Here is a 27,219-nt window from a genome sequence, read left to right as displayed (position 1 = left end):
GCCTTCATTTCGTTATGTACCCAGTAGTCATTCAGGAGCAGGTTGTTCAGTTTCCACGTAGTTGAGCGGTTTTGAGTGAGATTCTTAATCCTGAGTTCTAGCTTGATTGCACTGTGATGTGAGAGATAGTTTGTTATAATTTCTGTTCTTTTACATTTATTGAGGAGAGCTTTACTTCCAAGTATATGGTCAATTTTGGAATAGGTGTGGCGTGGTGCTGAAAAAAATGTATATTCTGTTGATTTGGGGTAGAGAGTTCTGTAGATGTCTATTAGGTCCGCTTGGTGCAGAGCTGAGTTCAATTCCTGGGTATCCTTGTTGACTTTCTGTCTCGTTGATCTGTCTAATGTTGACAGTGGGGTGTTAAAGTCTCCCATTATTAATGTGTGGGAGTCTAAGTCTCTTTGTAGGTCACTCAGGACTTGCTTTATGAATCTGGGTGCTCCTGTATTGGGTGCATATGTATTTAGGATAGTTAGCTCTTCTTGTTGAATTAATCCCTTTACTATTATGTAATGGCCTTCTTTGTCTCTTTTGATCTTTGTTGGTTTAAAGTCTGTTTTATCAGAGACTAGGATTGCAACCCCTGCCTTTTTTTGTTTTCCATTTGCTTGGTAGATCTTCCTCCATCCTTTTATTCTGAGCCTATGTGTGTCTCTGCATGTGAGATGGGTTTCCTGAATACAGCACACTGATGGGTCTTGAGTCTTTATCCAATTTGCCAGTCTGTGTCTTTTAATTGGAGCATTTAGTCCATTTACATTTAAAGTTAATATTGTTATGTGTGAATCTGATCCTGTCATTATGATGTTAGCTGGTTATTTTGCTTGTTAGTTGATGCAGTCTCTTCCTAGTCTCGATGGTCTTTACATTTCGGTATGATTTTGCAGTGGCTGGTACCGGTTGTGCCTTTCCATGTTTAGCGCTTCCTTCAGGAGCTCTTTTAGGGCAGTCCTGGTGGTGACAAAATCCCCCAGCATTTGCTTGTCTGTAAAGTATTTTATTTCTCCTTCACTTATGAAGCTTAGTTTGGCAGGATATGAAATTCTGGGTTGAAAATTCTTTTCTTTAAGAATGTTGAATATTGGCCCCCACTCTCTTCTGGCTTGTAAGGTTTCTGCCGAGAGATCCGCTGTTAGTCTGATGGGCTTCCCTTTGATGGTAACCCAACCTTTCTCTCTGGCTGCCCTTAACATTTTTTCCTTCATTTCAACTTTGGTGAATCTGACAATTATGTGTCTTGGAGTTGCTCTTCTCGAGGAGTGTCTTTGTGGCCTTCTCTGTATTTCCTGAATCTGAATGTTGGCCTGCCTTGCTAGATTGGGGAAGTTCTCCTGGATAATATCCTGCAGAGTGTTTTCCAACTTGTTTCCATTCTCCCCTTCACTTTCAGGTAGACCAATCAGACGTAGATTTGGTCTTTTCACATAGTCCCACATTTCTTGGAGGCTTTGCTCGTTTCTTTTTATTCTTTTTTCTCTAAACTTCCCTTCTCACTTCATTTCATTCATTTCATCTTCCAGGGCTGAAACCCTTTCTTCCATTTGATCGCATCGGCTCCTGAGGCTTCTGCATTCTTCACGTAGTTCTCGAGCCTTGGTTTTCAGCTCCATCAGCTCCTTTAAGCACTTCTCTGTATTGGTTATTCTAGTTATACATTCTTCTAATTTTTTTCAAAGTTTTCAACTTCTTTGCCTTTGGTTTGAATATCCTCCCGTAGCTCAGAGTAATTTGGTCGTCTGAAGCCTTCTTCTCTCAGCTCGTCAAAGTCATTCTCCGTCCAGCTTTGTTCCGTTGCTGGTGAGGAACTGCGTTCCTTTGGAGGAGGAGAGGTACTCTGCTTTTTAGAGTTTCTAGTTTTTCTGCTCTGTTTTTTCCCCATTTTGTGGTTTTATCTACTTTTGGTCTTTGATGATGGTGATGTACAGATGGGTTTTTGGTGTGGATGTCCTTTCTGTTAGTTTTCCTTCTAACAGACAGGACCCTCAGCTGCAGGTCTGTTGGAGTACCTGGCCGGCTGTGTGAGGTGTCAGTCTGCCCCTGCTGGGGGGTGCCTCCCAGTTAGGCTGCTCGGGGGTCAGGGGTCAGGGACCCACTTGAGGAGGCAGTCAGCCCGTTCTCAGTTCTCCAGCTGCGTGCTGGGAGAACCACTGCTCTCCTCAAAGCTGTCAGACAGGGACATTTACGTCTGCAGAGGTTACTGCTGTCTTTTTGTTTGTCTGTGCCCTGCCCCCAGAGGTGGAGCCTACAGAGGCAGGCAGGCCTCCTTGAGCTGTGGTGGGCTCCACCCAGTTCAAGCTTCCAGGCTGCTTTGTTTACCTAAGCAAGCCTGGGCAATGGCGGGCGCCCCTCCCCCAGCCTCGCTACCGACTTGCGGTTTGATCTCAGACTGCTGTGCTAGCAATCAGCGAGACTCCGTGGGCGTAGGACCTTCTGAGCCAGGTGCGGGCTATATTCTCCTGGGGCACCGTTTCCTAAGCCCGTCGGAAAAGCACAGTATTCGGGTGGGAGTGGCCCGATTTTCCAGGTGCCGTCTGTCACCCCTGGAAAGGGAACTCCCTGACCCCTTGCGCTTCCCGAGTGAGGCAATGCCTCGCCCCTGCTTCGGCTGGCACACGGTGCACTCTCCCACTGACCTGCGCCCACTGTCTGGCACTCCCTAGTGAGATGAACACGGTACCTCAGATGGAAATGCAGAAATCACCCGTCTTCTGCGTCGCTCGCGCTGGGAGCTGTAGACCGGAGCTGTTCCTATTCGGCCATCTTGGCTCCTCCCCTCCAAATTTTCTTAAATTTTTAAAGCCCCAACCATGTTCTACTAAATACATATTTTTCAGGACATACATTACTCTTTCGAATTCTGAATAAAAATTCTTTCTCCCGGTGTTAAGTTGCTGGAATTTTATTGTTTTTTTCTCTCTCTCTCTCTCTCTCTGTCTCTGTCTCTCTCTCTGTCTGTAGTAAGAATGTTTCAGCTTTCAGGTGAATGATCATGGTTAACTCTTGGGATGTGTTATTTTATAGTAAATAAATTAAAATCTTTATTACATAAGTATTTACACAAAACAAATTGTCGAGTAAATGCTAACCAGTATTATTAGGCATATATTATGAACGCAAGCTTTTCTTTTCAGCTCATTTTTGATTGACTGGTCATGTCTCTCTTTTTGTTTATTTCTCCCTCCTTCCCCTTTGTTTAAAAATGATTTACCTCAGTCTAACTTTTTCCTTGCAGACCGCATGTCTTTAGTGTCTATTCTCTCATTTCACCTCTGTTTCTGTTGTCAGGATACTTAGTTACAGCTTTCTATTTAGTAGCTATGTGTGGCCTTCATTCATGAATCATTGCTCCATAAGGTGGATGGTTGCTTTGTTCTGTCTTCTTTGGAAGGAGCTGAAGTTATACAATAATTTGTTTTTAGCTTTTGACACACAGAATAGAAGCAACTTATACTGTTTCCGATGCTAGCCCATTTAAATATAGTACTACTAAAAACTACATTCTCACATTTTTTCCCACAGAAAGTAATTCACACAAATATATATATACATCATGCATAAATATTTTGAAAAATAAAGTGATTAATTGACTTTTTATTATTAGTTTTGTTCAGTAATACTCTAAATTACATATGAGTAAATTTTTGTCCCAGTTCATTGTGGTTAATAAAAGAAACTAATGGATATCATAGTATTTGTATAATAATCAACTGGGGTTGAAAGGAGTAACATTTTGAGAATAAATGTGTATCAGCAATCATAATCATCATCCCATGTGAATACGTAGATAAGTAAATGGCAGACTTGAGGTTTGAATCTAGATGTGAGTGACTTCAACGTCTATATTTTTTTTCTGTTAGATCATGTAGTAATGGTGGCTGTTATCATTATTTAAATTGCTCCATGTTATTCTTAAACCTATTGTGTTTTTCTTCTAGATTATTTCAAAACCATACATCCGAAAGAGAAGGATTATTTCTGTACAATCTACAGCAGATGGTAAGCTATTTGAAGTCTGCCTATTGTATTATTTACTTACCCTTCATTTATTTGTCTTTTTTTTTTTTTTTTGTGAGATCCAGTCTTACTAGTCTGCAGCCCAGGGTGTGGTGCAGTGGCACAATCTTGGCTCACTGCAACTTCCACCTCCTGGGTTCAAGTGATTCTCCTGCCTCAGCCTCCCAAGTAGCTGGGATTACAGGTGCGCAGCACCACATCTGGCTAATTTTTGTATTTTTAGTAGATATGGAGTTTCACGATGTTGTCCAGGCTGATCTCAAACTCTTGACTTCAAGTGATCAACCCACCTAGGCCTCCCAACTGATTGATTACAGGTGTGAGCCACCGTGCCAGGCCTTCTGGATAAGGATAGAGTCTTGCCGTGTTGTCCAGGCTGGTCTCAAACTCCTGGACTTCTCAAGTAATACTTCTGCCTCAGCCTTCTGAGTAGCTAAGATTGTAGGAACAAGCCACTGTGCTCTTTTATGTTTTTAATATCCTATAGTTTTCTATCATTGATTTAAAATGCATTTTACTTTTTGTTTGACAGTGCGTCCTCCTATTAAAGAGTGTTTTGTCAGGTATGATTTTACAGATTTTTTAAATTGATATGTTTAATGAAGTGAATAGAGAGAAGAGAAACTAGTATCTGTGTAGTGTTCTACTCTGTGCTAGACACCATATTACAAGCTTAACATTTATCATGTCATGTCATCTTCACACAGCTGAGAAACTATTTGTCCTATTATTGCGTTTTTACTAATTAGGCAACTCTGCTTTAAAGAGGTTGAAATATTGGCTCATGATTCCACAGTGAACAGGTAGCCAACCCAAGATTGGACCATCATCATGCCTGGCTCTCAAATCACTTCTTTTGCCCCTAAGCATAAATGGATAGAGATCTATGCAGCAATGGGATCATGGTACTGATTTAAACCAGATTAATTCAGAAAGTCACATTTTGTTATGCATTGCCTCTCTTTAGAGTGTTCCTTAGAAGTCTGGCTACTCCAAAAGTTTGTCCAAATATTTTGGAAATGGCAGTGGTAACCATATTACTTTTTGTTTTAACCATCAAAGTTTTAAAGGCAGTTATCAGTTATCTGTGGCCACAGGACCCTATGTTTTTCATAAGCAAGACCAAGCCAATGCCAGAAAAATATTATCTTACTGTGCTTGGCGAATGTCTAAATATAGTCCATGTTATGTTAAGTATATTTAGCATATATTAAAAGGATATTTCTAATTCATTTGTCTACTTACTGCCTACCCAGTTAGGTTTTCTCTTTAAGTGAGTACCCTGCCTAGTTTGCTGAAGCTTTTTCTTATTTTCTGGATTCTTTTATTTTCCTTCTATGACATTTTAATAATATTTTCTTGATTTCTTTTTACTTCTCTTCTGCTTTTCTTATGATCTTCTACTATAGTTTTCAAGAACGGCAGCTAAATATTTCCCATTTTCCTATAGACAAAATCAGAGGTGCATAGAATTTCAGAATGTTAAGAAATCCTAGAGACTAAACAAAATATCCTCTAGCACTTGAATCCTTGCTTAACATCCTGATCAAGTGGTTGTTCAGGTGGAGAACCTGAAACTCAAAGAGAGAAAATTATTTGGATACAGTAAATCCGAGAAATGACAATTGCACTCACGTTTGTTAATTCAAAACCGAGTCTTCTTTTACATCATTCTGTCATTGAGTGATTTTAGTTTTAGAAAGAGGGAGTGGCTCTAGTGAACACAGTGGAAGAGGATGAGAATGGAATGAGCTGTTGAACCCAGTGAAAGTGGATAGGAATGGAATTTGCAGGGGACAGCCAAATTTGAAGAGAAACTCTTAGTTGGATAGAAATGAGTGTTTTAGGAAAAAATCTGAATTTTTGGCTTCATTACAAGTTTGATAAAGATAAGGAAATTGAAAACACAGGATGTTGGGAGCTATCAAGAAAGGCATATTAGAATATGGCATTCAAGAGGTTCTGAAGAGGTTGCTGCCTTTTTGTTCGTTTAACTGGAGGAACTGACAAACTTCAAGGTTTTATTGAAAAATGTTAAAAGAATTTGAGCCACTGGAAAGAGTCTCCGGAGCAGATAGGAATGTGGTATCATCTTCTTCCATCCCAGCTTACAGAGGGCTTAGAATCCCTCAAGAACTAGGGAGCTGGAGATTGCTTAAGTACATAGATCTGTGACCCAGGGTGGATGTCTCTTTTTTTCTGACTCTTTTCTCAATTCTCTCATGTACATGTAGGGTAGGGGAAATGTAGGATTGGCTGACAAACCAGCAATGAAGCTTCATTTGGGTAGTTGGTAACATGCGTATGCTTGGGGTGGATGACTGAGACTAACTTACTTTCCAGAAGCAGAGGTATAGAGAGCTCCTACTCTCAATTATGTTAGCCCATCTTTTGAGGACTCTGGGCTTTCCTAGGCTGAAGATGTAGATTGGAGATTGCCACAGATCCCTGCAGAAGAGGGATGCAGAAGTGGGAGCCCATAGGAAGGAAGATAATTAGATAGTGATGAATGAAATGGAGCTATAAGTACTTAGGAGGGAGACTTTTCCAGCAGTCTCTCTCTTGAGTATCTCAGTGTCTATGAAGGTTCTTAAGCTTGCTGGTTTTTGTGGATCTGAATGAGGCAGGATGTATATAATGACAATAATTGGATTTTAAAATTTTTAATGTTTTAATCTTCTGTGAAGAATATTCCCAATAACAACATAACAACATATACATTTGTACTTTGACTTGTACACTCAGCTTTCAAACATTTGCAGTGTTTCAGGGGGCTCCCTGTAGTGTTCTAGGGTGAAGAGAATCAGTGGGCCCTCTTTAAGTAGCTTACATGCTGAAGATCCAAGACTCCCATTTTCCAGTGACAGAGATTAGTCTTTGAATCAGGAATAGATAATGGAGAAGAGACAGTGCCTTTTCTACCTTGTTTTAGGTTATCAGGTTTACTCCAGTTCAGTAACAAAAGTTGTGTCAGATATCAACTGGATTTTCAGTTTAGCCTTTAAGGTAGATAATTTATAAGGATAAATTATTGTCTGGCCCTGCTGTTATAAAGGCTGTCACTATTTGTTACGGGTTTAAGGGTGAGTCTGCATTGGATATTTCATAGGTTGGGAGAGGTGGAGGCAGAAATAGGTAACTGAAATGTTTTCTAAAACAGAAGCCATATCTAAATTATACCAAGAAATATTATTTAATATGCAGAGAACTGAGTTTCCTCAGACTTTGTTTTACCATTTTTTTTGGAGGGGGCATGCATGTATAGACTGACGGTTTTTAGTTTCTTTTAAGAAATGAACGTGCTCATTTTTGTTGTATCTTTTTGCTCTGTAGGAGTCTCTACAGACCGGGTACTGTTGCACAGCCTGTGACAGAGGATCATGCATTTGATTTGGAATCTGAGGTAGAGTACTCTCTTGTGAAATTAATTTTCTCACTGTGAATCTCATTTTTGATATTATTTTCTTCTAAAACTTAGCAGTTGTCTACCTATCATTGTTTTATGTTAGTATTAAAACTTTTATTAGAGATAACCATTTTAAAGAGATGGGAGGGGTTAATTTCAATTTTTTTTATTTGTATAATAATCAGCTGGGGTTGAAAGGAGTAACATTTTGAGAATATGTGTATCGCCAATCATAATCATCATGCCATGTGAATATGTAGACAAGTAAATGGCAGACTTCAGATGTGAATCTACATATGAGTGACTTCAAAGTCTATCCTTTTTGTGTTAGAGCATATAGTAATGGTGGCAATTATCATTATTTTAACTTGCATGTTATTCTTAAACCTATTGTGTCTTTCTTCTAGAATCCTTCAGAACCATACTTTATGAACAGAAGAACGATTTCTCAACAATCTGCAGAAAATTGTAAGCTATTTGAAACCTGACTATTTTATTATCTACTGACTCTTTTTTTTTTTCTTTTTCTTTCTTATTTTTTGTAGATAGAGTATTACTCACTGTTGCGCAGGCTGGAGTGCAGTGACATGATCTTTGCTCACTGCAACTTCCACCCCCTTGGTTCAAGTGATTCTCCTGCCTCAGCCTCCCGTGTAGCTGGGATTACAGGTGTGCACCACCACACCTGGCTATTTTTGTATTTTTGGTAGAGATGGAGTTTCACCATGTTGGCCAGGCTGGTCTTGAACACCTGACCTCATATGATCTGCCTGCATCAGCCCCCCAAAGTGCTGGGATTAAAGTTGTGAGCCCCCACACCCGGTTCTTATTTATGGATTCTTAATTACATGCATTTCATCTACTCTTGACTTTGTTTTTACTGTAGTAGATGCTGCATGTGGCATTGAAAAAACAGAAAATGGAACCTTGTTTGAAGACCAAAATGTTGATAAGGTAAATGAAGATGTGGTTAAAAGCCAACATAGAATAATCAGAGTCCAGTCCTGTTCACCAACTCACTCTTATCTGTTAATGATCTCTAGTTTTACAATGGTAAATTGTTTTATTTGGAAAGTATTTTTCCCATGCTTTATTCACTTGCCATCTCCCTGTCTTTATAATGATGACAAGGATCCTATAAAGGAATGGAAGTTCTCAAGGTAATAATAGAAAAGAAGTGTAACCGCAGGAGAAATATATGCATGAGACTAGGATTCCTAAAAGGTCGTGGGAGTAAATGATTCTTAGGTTTGCCATTAGGGAAGGAAAGAAGTAGAAAGCAACCTGGAAGAACAGCTCCACAAATACAAAGGTGAGGAGGGGAAAGTAGTAAGAATACAGAGTTGAATAAGAGTGTCAAGGTGACAAAGATTAGTATAAAACACCTCAGAAATGGTGTATTTAAATGACAGTAGAATGTCTCCATATCATATTATAGAATTATTTTAAATATAGATTAAGAAAAGAAAGCCAAGTAATTAAAAAAAATGCTCAGATTCTTCTGAGTGACTTATGGGTGATTTTAATAAAGGATTGGAAGAAAATTTATGGGTGACTATATTTAACATTCTGTTTTACATTTAAAAATAGCAAGGAGAGAATAACTTGAATATTTCTAGTTTAAATAAAACATACATATTTAAGGTAATATGTATCTCTGTTACCCTCATTAGATTATATAGATGGATCAAATCATCACACAAACACTGAAAATATATGCATCTATTTATTAATTAAAAAATTCTAAATGGAAAGAAAATTTAATCCTCACTTTTTAAAATTTCAGTAAAGTGATGTCTTATATTTTATCTAGTGAATGCTATGTTCATAGATAATGCAAAGTAAAATCTGTTTTAGGCTATATCAGATTTTGAATGAATCATTAATTTTTGACTCTTGTTAAAAGTTTTTTAAAGTAATATTTGGTATACTCCTAAGTTGCTTAACTAATTTATTTCACTTTTACATAGTCTTGGCAGCTGTTTTAGCCTTTATTTGATAATGAGAGAAAATAAATAAATAATAAAAAATAAAAATTAATAAAATTAATTAATACATAAATGAATAAAAATTAAAATTTCTGGGTAATTTTTTTTTGAGACAGAGTCTTGCTCTGTCACCCAGGCTGGAGGGCAGTGGGTGATCTCAGCTCACTACAAGCTCCACCTCCCGGGTTCACGCCATTCTCCTGCCTCAGTCTCGCGAGTAGCTGGGACTATAGGCGCCCGCCATCACGCCCGGCTAATTTTTTATGTATTTTTAGTAGAGACGGGGTTTCACTGTGTTAGCCAGGATGGTCTCGATCTCCTGACCTTGTGATCTGCCCGCCTCGGCCTCCCAAAGTGCTGGGATTACAGGTGTGAGCCCCCACGCCTAGCCATTTCTGGTTAATTTTAAAGGAGGTTTCTAATTGATATTCATTGAATGAGAAAAAATATATTTTTAACCTGGAACCCTCTTAAAGAAATAAATTATTACTTATTTCTGGAGCTAGTCTGACTTACCTTGTGCTGATAACATCTGTACTTAAGAACATACGTGTGATGAATGTAATCAACACTCATGATTGTTTTCTAAACAAAGTACCTATTTTTATAGAATCGTAAGGAAAGAAATATTGCCAACAGAGTACACAGAATTATCTCTGGAATATTACTTTTTACTTTTAAAACTATCTCCTACAGTTGGGACATTTTGTATTATTCTCTGGAAGCATTATTAACTTTAGTATTTATAGTTGTTATACCTTGCACATAAATTTATTCAGCTCTAAAACTCAGGAATCCTTTTGACTTGAGTTTTAAAATAAATTTCTTCTCTCTTCATGTGAGTATTGGGTCCTGATTGACAGGCATAGTGTATTTGAAGACATGTAAATCTTCAGCTTGCATAGTCATATGATTATTTTACTTGATCCTTTCTCTGATTTTTAACTATTATCTTTATGGCATAAGTAGACAATTAGAGCTATTAGTATATCATCTATAGGAGAATCAGAAAACCATATGAACTTTAAAATAGGTTTTATATTTCTCTCTTATATTTTAGTAATACTTAAAATGCCTTATAATTCTATAATAGAATAAATATTTCTACAAGTTAAAAACTTTTAAGATGATTTTTTAAAAATGAGCTTTCTTAGGATACCTTGAATTACTGGTTTAGATAACTGTTTTCATTAAGTTCAAAAATGCAGATGACCATAATATTCCAGAAGTAAATATCTGCATACATTAAGAAAATATATTTTATATCTTTTGATCCAGTATAGAAATATATGATTGAAATTTTGAATCCCATGTTTTGTTTTCTTTTTATTTTCAAAACTCCAGGGTTCTTCATAGGTTTAAATTATTGAATCTTACCAGTTTAGCATATTTTACAAATGTTGACCTTCTCAACAACATGTGGTTTTTTTGAGTAAGGTCATCTGTTTCTACTCCAAATGTATTTACCCAGATCAGTCTTCTAAGTCCCCTTTGTGCCTCAAATTTGATAGGTCTCAAACTGCCTTCCAGATTCTTTCCTGATTCTTTGTAATCTACTCTGTCATCTGGCTTCCCAATTTTAGTAAATAACACCAAGAAAGTAGCAATGAAACATTGAAGCAGAAAAACTGCACTCCAGGTTTCCCTCACATTGCCAATCCAGTGACTCACCAAATTTTGTATTTTCTACCTTTAACCATTTCTCATGTCTTATTACTGTAATACACTGTCTGCCCTATACTTTTGGAATGTTCGTTTTTGTTTCTCTCTTCTCCCCATGTTTATCTATATATGTCTTTCAGGGTGACCTTTCTTAAACATGTTTACTTTGATCTAACTCATCTTCTTATGGCTGGAGCCTCATTACGTGAAAGAAACATTTACATTCTAGCATAACACTTATTTTGCGGTTTGGCCTGTCTCTCCCATTTTATCTCTCCACTCCACTTTCTCTGTCTGTGTCCAAGTTTTACCACGTTATTGTGGTATTTCTTATTGGCTATGCTGTTTCATGCTTTATTTTTTTGCACATGCTGCCCTCACTAGAAACACTTCACACTCTTACTCTTCACTTGTCTATTTTAAAAATAGAACCCTAAATTTGCAGTGTCTCAGAAGCTTCCCAAGTAGAAATAAGTGTTATTGCCTTTGTGCTGTCACTGTATTTTATTGACTTGAATTGTAGGAATAATGAATTGTGTCTTTCTGCTTTTGTTTTTATAAATTTCTTTTTTCACTTGATAAATAAATAAAATTAGTATTTTATTCATATTATCAGATTTTCCAATATAGACCTTATGAATTTATAGACACAGAAAATGTTTCTTGAATTACTGACTGATTGAGTAGTAAATATAACATTAACATTTTCTGAAGATTTCTTTTTTTTTTTTAAATAGGAAGGAAAAGCACTACCAGCAACTGGACAAAAAGCAAATGGTATTGGTATTATAAAAAGTGCTCCATGAGAGCAATAAAATAATGATAACGTTATTTTTTGTGTACAAAAAAACAAAGGTGGTGAGGTAGTGAATACAGCTGAATAATTTTCTATGCTTTAATAATATAATTTTTGAAAGTAAATATAACTAATTTAAATATAATTTAAAATAATTTGAAATTAAATTAATTGTTAAATTACATTACATTATAAGCCTAATTTTAATTAAATTATAAATATAATTTATTAATTTTTAATAGTAAATATAATTTAATTTAAACATACTTTTTCTTAAAACTTTGGTGAACGCTTAAACTTGTAGATCAAAATATAATATTGATTGTTGAGAAATGGACATTAGTAGATTTACAAAAAAAAATGTGAGGTGGGATGGTGTAAATTAAGAAAGCAGCTGGCTAGGTAATTTGGAGGTTTCTGATGAGGAAACTTGAGGGAACTCACTTTATGTAGACTCAGTGTATTCCCACTCAAAGAGAAGATTAAATTATTGCTGCTTTGGAGCTTAGTGGAAACAGAGGGTAGAAGAACGACAGGAAACCACAGGAACTCATTTCTTCTCTCTATAGGGGTTACACATCAATGATATGCACTTCATTCATGTTTGTTAGTGAACTGGGATGCACTTGGATATCAAAACATTGGCGGTTTTCTTTAAAAACAATGCTGTTTTTGATGAAATAGCCATTGTATAAAAGTACCTCAGAGGCTGGTATGCTATAGCATATCAAACCGACTTTAGAAAAAAACAAAGGAGAAATTTATTTCTTGAGTACTAAAAGTGTAACTGTCAATAATCATGGCAAATATTTCGATATGTAAAAGTTGATTAAGCCGGCCGCGGTGGCTCACGGCTGTAATCCCAGCACTTTGGGAGGCGGAGGCGGAGGCGGGAGGATTGGGAGGTCAGGAGATGGAGACCATCCTGGCTAACATGGTGAAACCCCATCTTTACTAAAAATACAAAAAATTAGCCAGGCGTGGTGGCATGTGCCTGTAGTCCCAGCTACTAGGGAGCCTGAGGCAGGAGAATCACCTGAACCCGGGCGGCGGAGGTTGCTGTGAGCTGAGATTGTGCCACTGCACTCCAGCCTAGGCAGCAGAGCAAGACTCCATGTCAAAAAAAAAAAAAAAAAAAAAAAGAAAGTTGATTATTATGAAAAAAAAGTCAATGGTGATTCAGAGATTTTTGGTTACATTTTGTAAATGAAAATCTGAGTACTCATTAGTTATTTGATGTGTAATGCATACATTTTTTGCATAAGTGAATGAAAAGATGGCAAGAGAAATAAGTTGAGAATCCAGAAGTTGAAAATGTCAGAAGTCTTCATGACTGTGGATAACATGAGTATTTTTAGAAATGATTTTTCTCCAAGTAGATATCTAAACTAATGATTGAGAGCACTTCCTGCCAGCAGAAGCGAATGATACATTTTCTTTTCTTTTCTTTTCTTTTTTTTTTGAGACGGAGTCTCGCTCTGTCACCCAGGCTTGAGTGCAGTGGCGGGATCTCGGCTCACTGCGAACTCCGCCTCCCGCGTTCACGCCATTCTCCTGCCTCAGCCTCCCGAGTAGCTGGGACTACAGGCGCCCGCCACCACACCCGGCTAATTTTTTGCATTTTTAGTAGAGACAGGGTTTTACCGTGTTAGCCAGGATGGTCTCGATCTCCTGACTTCATGATCTGCTCGCCTCGGCCTCCCAAAGTGCTGGGATTACAGGCATGAGCCGCTGCGCCCCGCCGCTAATGATACATTTTCATGCACTCTCATTGCAACTTCATAGTTTCTAACATTTATTCTTCTGGGATCCGCTTTGGTTCTCTCATTTGATGTCACTGTTTTTGGCTTCATCCAGCAGATTCACATTGGTAGAAATACTTTTCTGTGTTACTTGTAGTCATGTGAAACCTAATCTCACCCTTGCAATCTGGACTGCATGTTTTATAGAATCTATATTGTGATTTTTCATGTGTATATTCCTGTCATGTTTGTGTGTTAACCAAAACAAGAGCAAAGCAACCCAAAGCCTAATGGGTAACAATTTCAAGGGCAAGGATGAAGATTTCAGCTGGATACAAACACTGCATGATTGATGGTAGGCTGTGTCATATTTACCTGTAGTCAATTATGTGCTCCTTTTGCTTTGTAGTGTCTCCTGAGCAACCGCCTTTATTCAAGGTAAACATATTTTCTTTAATTATCAACAAAATGCTCTGTGATATATACATGATATGTTAATCATTATGTTGTCAAACCCATTCAGCATACGGTGAAAGACAGAGATCACATTTCAACTAGATTCTTAGGAAGTATGGATTCACTAACTCCCAGCAAAGGTAAATTTGCCACTACAAATTTCATTCTAGAAAATGTAGATGAAAATATTGACAATGCTCATAGTTTTTTGATTCCCACTTTTTATCCAAATGAGATGGAAGGATTTGATGTAAATATGCTGATGTTCTTGTTAATATCTTTGTTTATAAAATGATATTTAAGACATAACGCGGACATTTTACACCATGAGCTCTAGCCCAAATGCTTTTCCCTTAAATTGTCATCATCTAAAGATCCCAGTTTTGAATTCCTGTGCATGTTAGGGATTTGAGGAGGTGTATTTTGACACTAAATATTTTCAGTGCTTCAAAATTGATTGCAATACTCCTCTCTTCTTCATCTAGAGGAAAGCTAGACCTGCTGACATTACAATTGTTTTAGAACTTCAACTCCTTGATGTCAGTGTTGTTGCATTGAGAATCTTAATCACATCTTCTGATTACCAGATTGAGTTTTGGCATGTGTATGTGTGTGTGTGTATCTCTGATTAAAAATGAATAAAATGATTAATCATTCTTTTGTAACTCTTTGGTAGATACAGTGTTTTAAAACAATGATTCTGAGCTATTTTGGTCTTAGAATATTTTTTTCTACTACAATTTATTGCCTACAGGTAACCAACAGCCTGAATTAACGTTTTTTACTTTTAAGTCACTGCAATGCACATTAAAAACACTTTACAAGACACTTGCACTTTCATAGGTAATATGTAGAATCTGTTTCCAAGTATCAAGTCTTCTATACGATTTCACACAGTGTACATAATAGCTGCAACTCGGCTTTTCTAATCAGTGATATATATTTCAGATCTATCCAGGTTGACACAATTTGGTCATCTCTGATTTGTTGTATGGTCTTGTGGTATGCCATTTTATGACTGCACCACGATTAATTAAAGTCTCTTCATGCTGATACAAAATGAAGATAAATATGATGACATACTAACATAGATTTGCTTATGTGGTTGCCTTTATTGATTTGTACTATATAAGAAATTAAATAGAAGTATTTCAGATACCCCAAGTATAGCTGTATACACTGCGATAGCTGTATTGACTACATTCATTACCCCTTAGAGCCATGTTTTTCCATCATGTTATGACTCTGAAAAACTCCAGTGTATGCTTTCCAGAGAATGACATTGGAAAGAAGAAATGGCCAAAGTATCATTTGGTATCTTGGCTTCCTTACATAGATGTTGAACTCCAGGAATGATCAAATCACAGTTTAGAACCCCTTTGTTGGGCCCTATAATGGGTTTCCAGATGTCAAATGATAAATAGTCTCCAGATGAAGAAATGCTCTATAACACCTCACCGCTGTGTTTTCCTGTATTTTGTCCTTTTCTGAAAACTTTAAATACATGAATTTTTGGTAGAAATGAAAATCTTTCTGTTTTATATATTTGTTTCTGTCTCATGGCACTCTGATCTGTTTGAATCTGGTAAGGATCTAGCCTTGTCTTATTTATACCAGCAAGCAGTGTTGTCACTTAATGCTCTTCATTTTTCACTCAAATGACTGATGTTTTCCCAAGACTTCACAAGAGATTTCTGAAGCTGTTGCTGCATTGAGCAGAGACTATGTGATTGTAATTGCAGAAGTTTTTAAGTTAAATATGTTTAATAAAATTTTAGATCCTGTTTCTCTGGAACACATAACACATAATGGTATAATGTGTATTTAACCATAAATTAGCTTCACAAAAATTTGTGTATATAAAAGTGTTTATATCCAAAGAAATTCTTATTTACTGCTCAGTAATCTCTTGTGTAGAAGAAAATATGTAACATAGTTTGCTGAGTCTTTGATAATAACCCCCAGTGTAAAATAAAGCCGTAAAGATAAAATGAGAGTTGATACTCAATGAAACTGATGTGAGTGAATAGAAACTGTGGAACAGTTTGTCTGTGGGAGAGAGGAGGACGTGGGGCTGCTATTGTGAAGAACGAATTTGTACAAGTTAGTCCATTTTCTGTAGCTTTTATATTCTAATAAAGGAAAACCATATCTTCATATTTATAAAATGAGATTTTACTGGTTTGATCACAGGGGTGGTGAGAATAATGAAGAACAAAATGTGGAAGGCAAAGAATGAAGACCAGATAGTGAGATTAGATTTATCAACAAAAAAGAGTGCAAGTGGGGTGGGATGGTGCAAATAAAGATAGCAGCTGGCTAGGTGTTTGGGGGTTTCTGATGAGGAAACCTGAGAACACTCACTTTATGTGGACCTGGTATATTCACACTCGAACAGAATATTGGATTATTGTTGCTTCAGAGCTTAATGGAAGCAGAGGTGGAAGAATGAGAGTAAACCACAGGGACTCAATTCTTCTCTCTGTAGGGGTCACACATCGACAATAGGATAGGTGCTTCATGTTAGCAAAATGCGATGCACTGTACGTCAAACTGACTGTGGAAGCAAAACAATCAAGAAATATATTTCTTAAGTATTATTTATTTATTTATTTTTTAATTTTATTATTATCATACTTTAAGTTTTATGGTACATGTGCGCAATGTGCAGCTTTGTTAAAATGTAGCTGTCAATAATCATGGCAAATATTTTTATATATAAAAGGTGATTAACACAAAAAAAGCCTCTGATGTTTCAAATATTTTGGTTAGATTTGTTTTATGGGACTCTACACATTAGGTATTTGGAGTGTAATGTATACATTTTTTGCATAAGTGAATGAAGAGATGGAAGGCGGGCTAAAGTTGAGAATCCAGGAGATGGAAAAACACCAGAAGCCTGCATGACTGTGGACAACTTGAGTATTTTTGTTAACTATGCTTCTGTGTGTAGATATCTGAACTAATGAACTGAGAATACATCCTGCAAGCAGAAGTGAATGATACATTTTAATGAAATTGATAGTTTTTAAGTTAGAGGACAAAATGAAGAACAGGAGAACTATTGTAGTATTATAGTATAAATGGTTCTTGGGTGATTTCTTCAGGGTACGCCATAGCGTTCTACCATGGGCTTTGACATTTATCCTTCTGGGGTCCTATTTGGTCCTTTCATTTGACATCACATTTTTTGGCTTCAGTTAAGAGGATCACGTTGGTAGAAGTACTTTTCTGTGTTCATTGCAGTCATGTGAAACCTAATCTCTCTCTTGAAATCTGGACTACATGTTTTATGAAACCTGTATTGTGATTTCCATGTGTATATTCCTGTCATGTCTGTATGCTAACCAAAACAAGAGCAAAAGCAACCCAGAGCCTAATAGGTAACAGTTTCAGGACCAAGCATGAAGATTTCAGCTGGATACAAACACTACATAGTGGATGGTGGGCTGTGTCATATTTACATGTACTTAATTATGTGTCCCTTTTGCTTTGTAGAATCTTCTGAGCGACCTCCTTTATCCACGGTAAACAAATATATTTTCATTTTTAATTAACAAAATGCTTTGTGATATATACATGATATGTTAATCATTATGTTGTAAAACCCATTCAGCTTACTGTGAAAGAGGCAGATCCCAGTTCAAAAGTAGCTGTGAGAAGGAAGGATTCACCACCTCCAGAAAAAGGTAAATTTGCCAATACAAATTTCATCTGGAAAGAAGGACATGAATATGTTGGAAATGTTCATAGTCTTCTGATTTGTATTTCTTTTACCCCAATAAGATAGAAGGATTTGATCTAAATGATGCTGATGCTGTTAGTGTCTATGCTTATAAAATGATATTTAGAAGAACAAGGAAAAGAAATTTAAAAAATATGAGCTCTAGCTCAGATGCTTTTCCTTTTATGTTGTGATAAAGATCCCAAGGTGGAATTTGTATGCATGTTAGGGGTTCAAGGAGGTGAATTTTGAAACTATAAATATTTTTCAGTGCTTCAATTTCTGGTTGCAATACTGTCCTTTACCTAGAGAAAAGCAATACCAGCTGACATTACAATTGTGTTAGAACTTCAACTTCTTTATGTCGGTGTTGTCACATTGAGAACCTTCGAATCTTCACCCAATCATATGCTCTGATTACCAGCTTGAATTTCTGCATATGTATGTGCGTGTGTGCTTTTGTTTGTGAATTTGGGTGTGTGTGATACCTCTGATTCTGGAAAATGAATAAAGTCATTAATCATTTTTTGGTGACTCTTTGGTAGATACAGGGTTTTAAAGCAATGATTCTGAGCTGTTTTAGCCTTAGAATCTTTTATGCTACTACAATTCATTGCCTACAGGTAACCAACAACCTGAATTAATGTTGGTTTGTTTGTTTTGTATTATGCCTTAAGTTCTGGGATACATGTGAAGAACATGCAGGTTTTTTACATAGGCATACATGTGCCATGGTGGTTTACTGTACCCATCAACCCATCAGCTACATTAGGTATTTCTACTAATACTATCCCTCCCCTAGGACCCCACTACCCTGACAGGCCCTGGTGTGTGATGTTCCCCTCCCTGTGTCCACGTGTTCTCATTGTTCAACTCCCACTTATGAGTGAGAACATGTAGCATTTGGTTTTCTTTTCCTGTGTTAGTTTGCTGAGAATGATGGTTTCAGGCTTCATCCATGTCTTTGCAAAGGACATGAACTCATCCTTTTTTATGGCTGCATAGTATTCCATGATGTGTATATGCCACATTTTCTTTATTCAGTCTATCACTGATGGGCATTTGGGTTGGTTCCAAGTCTTTGCTATTGTGAATAGTGCTGCAATAGACATACATGTGCATGTGTCTTTATAGTAGAATGATTTTTAATCTTTGGGGTATGTACTCAGTAATGGGATTGCTGGGTCAAATGGTATTTCTGTTTCTAGATCCTTGAAGAATCACCGCACTGTCTTCCACAGTGGTTGAAATAATTGACACTCCCACCAACAATATAAAAGCATTCCTGTTTCTCCACATCCTCTCCAGCATCTGTTGTTTCCTGACTTTTTAATGTTGACCATTCTAACTGGTGTGAGATGGTATCTCATTGTGGTTTTGATTTGCATTTCTCTAATGATCAGTGATGATGAGCCTTTTTTTCATATGTTTACTGGCTGAATAAATGCCTTCTTTTGAGCATATCCTTCACCCACTTCTTGATGAGGTTGTTTGTTCTTTTCTTGTAAATTTGTTTAAGTTCCTTTTAGATTCTGGATATTAGCCTTCTGTCAGATGGAGAGATTGCAAACATTTTCTCCTGTTCTGTAGGTTGACTGTTCACTCTGATCATAGTATTGGAAGTTCTGGCCGGGGCAATCAGACAAGAGGAAAAAATAAAGGGTATTGAAATAGGAAGAAAGGAAGTCAAATTGTCTCTGCAGATGACATTATTGTATATTTAGGAAACCATATCGTCTCAGCCCCAAATCTCCTTCAGCTGATGAGCAACATCAGCAAAGTCTCAGGATACAAAATCAGTGTGCAAAAATCACAAGCATTCCTATACACTGATAAAAGACAAACAGCCAAATCATGAGTGAACGCCCATTCACAATCGCTACAAAGAGAATAAAATACCTAGGAATACAACTCACAAGGGAAGGGAAAGACCTCTTCAAGGAGAACTACAAACCACTGCTCAAGGATATAAGAGAGGACACAAACAAATGGAAAAACATTCTATGCTCATGGATAGGAAGAATCAATATGATGAAAATGGCCATACTGCCCAAAGTAATTTATAGGTTCAATGCTATAGACTACCATTGACTTTCTTCACAGAATTAGAAAAAACTACTTTAAATTTCATATGGAACCAAAAAAGAGCCCATATGGCTGAGACAATTGTAAGCAAAAAGAACAGAGCTGGAGGCATCATGCTACCTGACTTCAAACTATACTACAAGGCTATAGTAATGAAAACAGCATGGTACAGGTACCAAAACAGGGATATAGACCAATGGAACAGAACAGAGGCCTCACAAGTAACACCATACATGTACAACCATATGATCTTTGAAAAATCTGACAAAAAACAATCAGTGGGGGTAAGATTACCTATTTAATAAATGGTGTTGGGAAAACTGGCTAGCCTTATGCAGAAAACTGAAACTGGACCCCTTCCTTACACCTTATACAAAAATTAACTCAAGATAAATTAAAGACTTAAACATTTAAGTAAGACCTAAAACCATAATAACCCTAGAATAAAACCTAGGCAATACCATTCAGGACATTGGCATGGGCAAAGACTTCATGACTAAAACACCAAAAGCAATGGCAACAAAAGCCAAAATTGACAAATGGGATCTAATTCAACTAAGGAACTTGTGCAGTTTTATTTGGGAGTGTGCATGAGGTACCTCTGAGTTTCAAAAATGAAGAAAGTAAGTAGTCATGCTTTCCTGACTCTTTGGTAGACACAGCTCTTTAAGACAGTCATTCTGAGCTGTTACGGTTTTGGGTTTTCTATAATACTAAAGCTTACTGCCGACATGTAACCAAGAGCTTGAATTAATTAAAAAAAAAAAAAGAAATCACCCAAATGCACATTAAAAACCTCTTACAACATATGTGCACATTCATAGACAACATGTAGAACTTGATTTTGTGTATTAAAAACTTGTAGAAAAGTTCAGGCAGTGCACTTAATGAATGCAACTTGGTCTTTATAAAATCAGTGATATATATTTCAGATCTATCCACATTGACCCAGTGAGGTATTTCTTGATTTATTGTATGATCTCATGATATGCCATGTGATGACTACAGCATATTATGCTCTCTTCATGCTGATACCATATGGACTTAAATATGATGACATACCAACACGGATATGCTTATGTGGTTGCTTTTATTGATTTGTACTATATTAGAAATGAAACAGAAGTATTGGAAATCCTAGCAAGCATAGCTGTATCTCTCCCATGGCTGTGTTGATTGCAACTGTTTCCCTCTTAAAGCATGTCTTTTTGACATGTCCTGACTCTGAGAAAATCCAGTGTGTGCTTTTCAGAGAATAACAGTAAGGAGTGGAAATGGCCGATGGTCAAAGTGTTACTTGTCCTCTTCGCTGCCCTTCATGAATGTTAAACTCTAAAATACTCAGATCACAATTTAGAACCTCTTTGTTGATCCCTATAGAGTGTTCCCAGATGTCAAATAACAAATAGGCCTTTGATGAAGAAACACCCTGTAAAGCCATATTGCTCTGGTTTTCGTGTGTGAATGTGTGTGTGTGTGTGTGTGTGTGCGTATGTGTGTGTATTTTTTTCTCTTCTGAAAACTGTAAATAGAGGAATTTTCATTACAAATGAAAATGTTTCTGTTCCATATTTATTTCCTGTCTAATGTACTTTGCTCTTCTTGGATCTAGTAAGGATCTCAGCTTGTCTTTTTTATACCTGCAAAAAATTATGTCAGTGCTTCATTTTTCATGTCAATTACTGACATATTTTCAAGTCTTCACAAGTTATTTCTGAAGATTTTGGTGCATCAAGGAGAGACTTTCATTGTAGTTAAAGAAGTTTTTAAATAGGTTATGTTCAATAACATTTCAGAGCTTGTTTCTCTGGAAAGCATAGACATAGTGGTGTTATGGGTAGTTAAACATAAAATAGCTCCACAAAGCGTTGTGTACATAAAAGTGTTCATATCCTGGAAAATTCTAGTTTATTGCTCAGTACTGTCTGCTGGAGAGGAAAATAGGTAAGATAGGCTGCTGAGCCTATGATAATAACTCCTAATACGAGGTGAAAGCATAGAGACAAAATGAGAGATGATAGATACTCAAACCAATGTGACAGAAGAACAGCTGTGAAAGAGTGTCTATGGGAGAGAGGAGGCCATGGGGCTGCTTTTGTGAAGAAGGAATTTGTACACATTAGTCAAGTGTCTGACACATTTAATATTTTAATAAAGCAAAGCCTTATCTTCACATGTGTCGAAATGGGATTGTACAGATGTCACAATACAGTGGTGGTGAAAATAATGAAGAAATGAATGTGGAGGTCAAAGAATCAAGTCCACCAATATGGATATTAGATTTATGAATGAAAAAGAGTGTATGTCAAATTGGGCAGATGTGAAAAAAGAAAGCAGCTAGCTAGGTAATTTAGAGGTTTCTGATGAGAAGACTTGTGGGAAGTCACTTAATGGAAAGCAGAAGCAGAAGTTAGAAGGATGAGGGTGACCCACAGGGTCTCATTTCTTCTCCCTAGAAGTTTTGCACATCAATGATAAATGCTTCGTTCACATCAGTTTTTTTTTTTTTGGAAAGCTGTGTTTGCTGAGGTAGTTATTTCATAAAAGAACCTGAGAGACCCCCATAGTATATCATGTGAAACTAGATTTAGGAAAAAGGAATCAAAGAATGCATTTTTAGAGTACTAAACAGATAACTGCCAATAATCATGACAATCATGACATATGTATATATATGCATTATGTCATATTGGTTGGTTATTTATACGAAAAGAAGTCTCTAGTGATTTAGAAACTTTTTTTAGTTTATTTTCATAGGAATCTGATTACACATTATTTCATTGATGGGTATGTTTTTGCAAAAGTGGACGAAGAGACAGTGAAAAGGCCGAACTGCTGAATCCAGGAAATATAAAAACATCAGGAGTCTTCATGAGTATAAACAAAATGATTTTTTAAATTATAACTCTTAGATTAAGTGAACTCACTTCAGATGCATTTAGAATATTTGCATAAAGGATGATTTGATTTTTGGCTGCTCCAGGAACTACTGGAAGCAGGAAAGAGTGACAGAATTGGGATAAACCACAGTGACTCATTACCCGACTTTGTTACTATTGGGCACCAGAGGTATATGTTTTGTTGATATTAGTTATTCAAATGAGATAAACATGAATATGCATACATTGGCTTTGTTTTTCAAGGAGCTATTGGATAAAATAGCAACTTAATAAAAATTCTCTAGAGAATAACATGATACTTTAACCAGACTATTTTAGAAGTGAAAATAATGTTGAAATCATTACTTGACTCCCAAATGGTTATTTTCAAGGAATATTGGAGTGATTTCCAGATGCAAAAGCTTATTCATATCTAATGCTTGTAGCAACTTTATTTTGTATGTCAAATTTCATAATTTATTATACTTTTGGATGAAGTTTATATATTATACCTTGTTGCCATGAGTGGATGAAGAAAGTTTTGGAAGGCTAAACTAGAAGATACAAGAGATGTAGGCACATTATTACATCATATGGGTGTGAGAAATAATGAATATTACATACTAGAATTCACCAAACATACATCCAAGCTGATTAAGTTAAGACACTTCCACTGAAGAGATGTGAAGTGTACATTCACCTAAAGTGTCATTATAATTGTGTACCTTCTCAATGATCGATCAAGTTAAAGAGCATGATGAATGTTTGCAGTAAAATGTTGCACATCATTCTGATATCTTGCATGAAGGACATGTGAGTGCATATATCACCTGGTTTGACGTCGATTCCAAGGTGTATGAGTTAGACTCTGATTTTAGATCACATTTGTCCTCATCACTCAGCATATCCAGATTGATATTGACATGGTTTTATTTTAGTTTTAGACATACGGAGAAAGTCATATCACATTTGAAATTGTCAGTGTATATTCCTTGAAGACTGTATTCCTGTTTTCTTCAGTGTATTTCCTTCATGTTTAGTGCCAAGAAACAAAGTGTAAAATATCAAAGCCTACAGTAATACAGGCAGGAGTATAAAACTTGATACTAACATGCTATCCATGCATTAATGTATGGATAACATTATCGTATTTACATATGATTGATTATGTATCCCTTTTGCTTTTCAGTGTCTTCTCAGAAACAACCAGCTGAGAAGGTAATTAAAGTCTCATTTATGTGTTGAACTATTAACTGTATAGTCTATGAAACCTACTTTACATATTGATTATTTTGTTTCAAATCCCATTCAGGCTACAAGTGACGAGAAAGATTCTGTTTCAAATATAGCCACAGAAATAAAGGAGGGACCAATATCTGGGACAGGTAATTTTGCAAAACACATCTAACGTCATGTTCAATCAAGATAGAAGAGAACTTGCCTTCCCCAAATAAATCAGTGTGGAGTTCGTCTAAGCTGCACGTTCTGATTCAGTACACCTGAGATTCTTCATTTGTAGTGAGTTCTCAGGTGACCCTGATGCTGCTGGTCCTTGGCCATGATCTGATTAGTAAGATTATAGACTTCCCTACATTGAAATTGGGAAGAAGAACAATTGGAGAGCAGTTCAACACATACCAGGCTAAGGGAGCAGCATAATTTTGCTTTAATTTACAGCACGTTTCCATCAAGAGAGGAAAGAGAACGAGATGAAGTAATAGATATTATAGGCATCATATCGTATTGTTATAAACAGAGGGAAAAGTGATCCTAATAACTCCATAAACGATGTAGAATGAGAACTAAGAAGACCACTGGTGTAGCAATTATTTTCCTCAAGGAAGAGGGATTGTGAGGCAGGAAGGAGGAAAAAGAAGAAGATATTTATGTAATTTTGGGGTTTCTGCTGAGGAAAGCTGAGCAAACTCATTTCAGATGCGTTTGGAATATTTGCATAAAAGAAGATTTGATTTTGGCTGCTCCAAGAACTACTGGAAGCAGGAAACAATGCTAGAATCAGGATAAACCACAGTGACTCATTACTCCTCTTTGTTACTATTAGTCATCAGAGATATATATTTTGTTGACTTTAGTTATAAAAATGAGATAAACTTGCATATGAATACATTGGCTTCCTTGTTCAAGGAGCTAACTCTTGGATAAAATAGCTATTTAATGAAACTTCTTTAGAGACTAGCATGATACTCCCAACAAGGCTGTTTAATTAGCTCCTAAAGTGGTCATTTTCCATGAATATTGGAGTGATTTCTGAATGTAAAACTTATTAATATCTAATGCTTGTAGCAGTTTTACTTTGTAGAAGTATGTTAACATTGGTAATTGATAATATTTTTATTGAGGCTAATATATTATCGTTTGTTGCCATGAGTGGATGAAGAAACTTTCAGAAGGCTAAACTAGTGGATACAAGAAACTTAGGCAAATTCTTACACCACATGGGTGTGAGAAATCATGAATATTATGTACTAGATTTCAGGAAACATGTATCCAAGGTGATCAATTTAGGACACTTCCACTGAAGAGACGTGAAGTGTACATTTACCTGAAGTGTCATTGTAATTGTGTACCTTCTAGTTATTGGGCAAGTTAAGGGGCATGATGAACGTTTGTAGTGTAATGGTGTAAATCCTTCTGATTTCTTGCAAGAAAGAGATGTGGGATCATGAACCACCTGCTTTGACATTGATCCTCAGGTGTGTGGGTTACTCCTCTGATTTGTCCTCATCACTCGGCATATCCACATTGATGTGGACACGGTTTTATTTTAGTTTTAGATGTATCACGAATCATACCATATTTGAAATTGTAAGGGTATATTTTGTGAAGCCTGTATTCCTTTTTTTTTCAGTGTATTTCTGTCGTGTTCCAGTCTCCAGACAAAAAGTAGAAAACATTAAAGCCTATGCTAGTACAGGCAGGAAGATACAGCTTAATGCTAACACTGCATGAATGTATGGATAAATTTATCATATGTACATATGAGTGATTATGTATCCCTTTTGCTTTTCAGTGTCTTCTCAGAAACAACCAGCTGAGAAGGTAATTAAAGTCTCATTTATATGTTGAACTATTAACTGTATAGTCTATGAAACTTACTTTACGTATTGATTATTTTGTTTCAAATCCCATTCAGGCTACAAGTGACGAGAAAGATTCTGTTTCAAATATAGCCACAGAAATAAAGGAGGGACCAATATCTGGGACAGGTAATTTTGCAAAACACATCTAACATCATGTTCAATCAAGATAGAAGAGAACTTGCCTTCCCCAAATAAATCAGTGTGGAGTTCATCTAAGCTGCACGTTCTGATTCAGTACACCTGAGATTCTTCATTCGTAGTGAGTTCTCAGGTGACCCTGATGCTGCTGGTCCTTGGCCATGATCTGATTAGTAAGATTATAGACTTCCCTACATTGAAATTGGGAAGAAGAACAATTGGAGAGCAGTTCAACACATACCAGGCTAAGGGAGCAGCATAATTTTGCTTTAATTTACAGCACGTTTCCATCAAGAGGGGAAAGAGAACGAGATGAAGTAATAGATATTATAGGCATCATATCGTATTGTTATAAACAGAGGGAAAAGTGATCCTAATAACTCCATAAACGATGTAGAATGAGAACTAAGAAGACCACTGATGTAGCAATTATTTTCCTCAAGGAAGAGGGATTGTAAGACACGAAGGAGGAAAAAGAAGAAGATATTTATGTAATTTTGGGGTTTCTGCTGAGGAAACCTGAGCGAACTCATTTCAGATGCGTTTGGAATATTTGCGTAAAAGAAGATTTGATTTTGGCTGCTCGAAGAACTACTGGAAGCAGGAAACAATGCTAGAATCAGGATAAACCACAGTGACTCATTACTCCTCTATGTTACTATTAGGCATCAGAGATAGATGTTTTGTTGACTTTAGTTATAAAAATGAGATAAACTTGCATATGAATACATTGGCTTTCTTGTTCAAGGAGCTAACTCTTGGATAAAATAGCTATTTAATGAAACTTCTTTAGAGACTAACATGATATTCCCAACAAGGCTATTTTAGAAACAAAAATGATGTTGAATTCTAATTAACTCCTAAAGTGGTCATTTTCCATGAATATTGGAGTGATTTCTGAATGTAAAACTTATTAATATCTAATGCTTGTAGCAGTTTTACTTTGTAGAAGTATGTTAACATTGGTAATTGATAATATTTTTATTGAGGCTAATATATTATCATTTGTTGCCATGAGTGGATGAAGAAACTTTCAGAAGGCTAAACTAGTGGATACAAGAAACTTAGGCAAATTCTTACACCACATGGGTGTGAGAAATCATGAATATTATATACTAGATTTCAGGAAACATGTATCCAAGGTGATCAATTTAGGACACTTCCACTGAAGAGACGTGAAGTGTACATTTAACTGAAGTGTCGTTGTAATTGTGTACCTTCTAGT

General features: G+C 36.4%; 1 protein-coding gene across 2 annotated transcripts in view; it reads left to right on the top strand.

The window, feature by feature from the left end:
- Positions 1-27,219, top strand: part of LOC100938099 (ankyrin repeat domain-containing protein 36A-like) — a 206,073-nt gene that overhangs the window by 50,706 nt on the left and 128,148 nt on the right. For both annotated transcript variants that reach the window (XR_008522045.1, XM_054547127.1), the window contains 14 exons: positions 3,939-3,999; positions 4,550-4,580; positions 7,351-7,420; positions 7,831-7,891; positions 8,310-8,377; positions 11,811-11,850; positions 14,021-14,049; positions 14,135-14,207; positions 17,566-17,594; positions 17,684-17,756; positions 23,945-23,973; positions 24,068-24,140; positions 25,787-25,815; positions 25,910-25,982. Coding sequence is in view for 1 of the 2 variants with exons in the window: in XM_054547127.1 (XP_054403102.1) it covers positions 3,939-3,999; positions 4,550-4,580; positions 7,351-7,420; positions 7,831-7,891; positions 8,310-8,377; positions 11,811-11,850; positions 14,021-14,049; positions 14,135-14,207; positions 17,566-17,594; positions 17,684-17,756; positions 23,945-23,973; positions 24,068-24,140; positions 25,787-25,815; positions 25,910-25,982 (739 nt within the window). In the remaining variant the exon portion in view is untranslated. The remainder of the gene's footprint in view (positions 1-3,938; positions 4,000-4,549; positions 4,581-7,350; positions 7,421-7,830; positions 7,892-8,309; positions 8,378-11,810; positions 11,851-14,020; positions 14,050-14,134; positions 14,208-17,565; positions 17,595-17,683; positions 17,757-23,944; positions 23,974-24,067; positions 24,141-25,786; positions 25,816-25,909; positions 25,983-27,219) is intronic.

The sequence above is a fragment of the Pongo abelii genome, chromosome 12 (assembly GCF_028885655.2).
Source record: "Pongo abelii isolate AG06213 chromosome 12, NHGRI_mPonAbe1-v2.0_pri, whole genome shotgun sequence".
Taxonomy (NCBI): domain Eukaryota; kingdom Metazoa; phylum Chordata; class Mammalia; order Primates; family Hominidae; genus Pongo; species Pongo abelii.
Note: the sequence above shows the minus strand (reverse complement) of the source record. Positions and strands in the feature narration are given on the sequence as shown.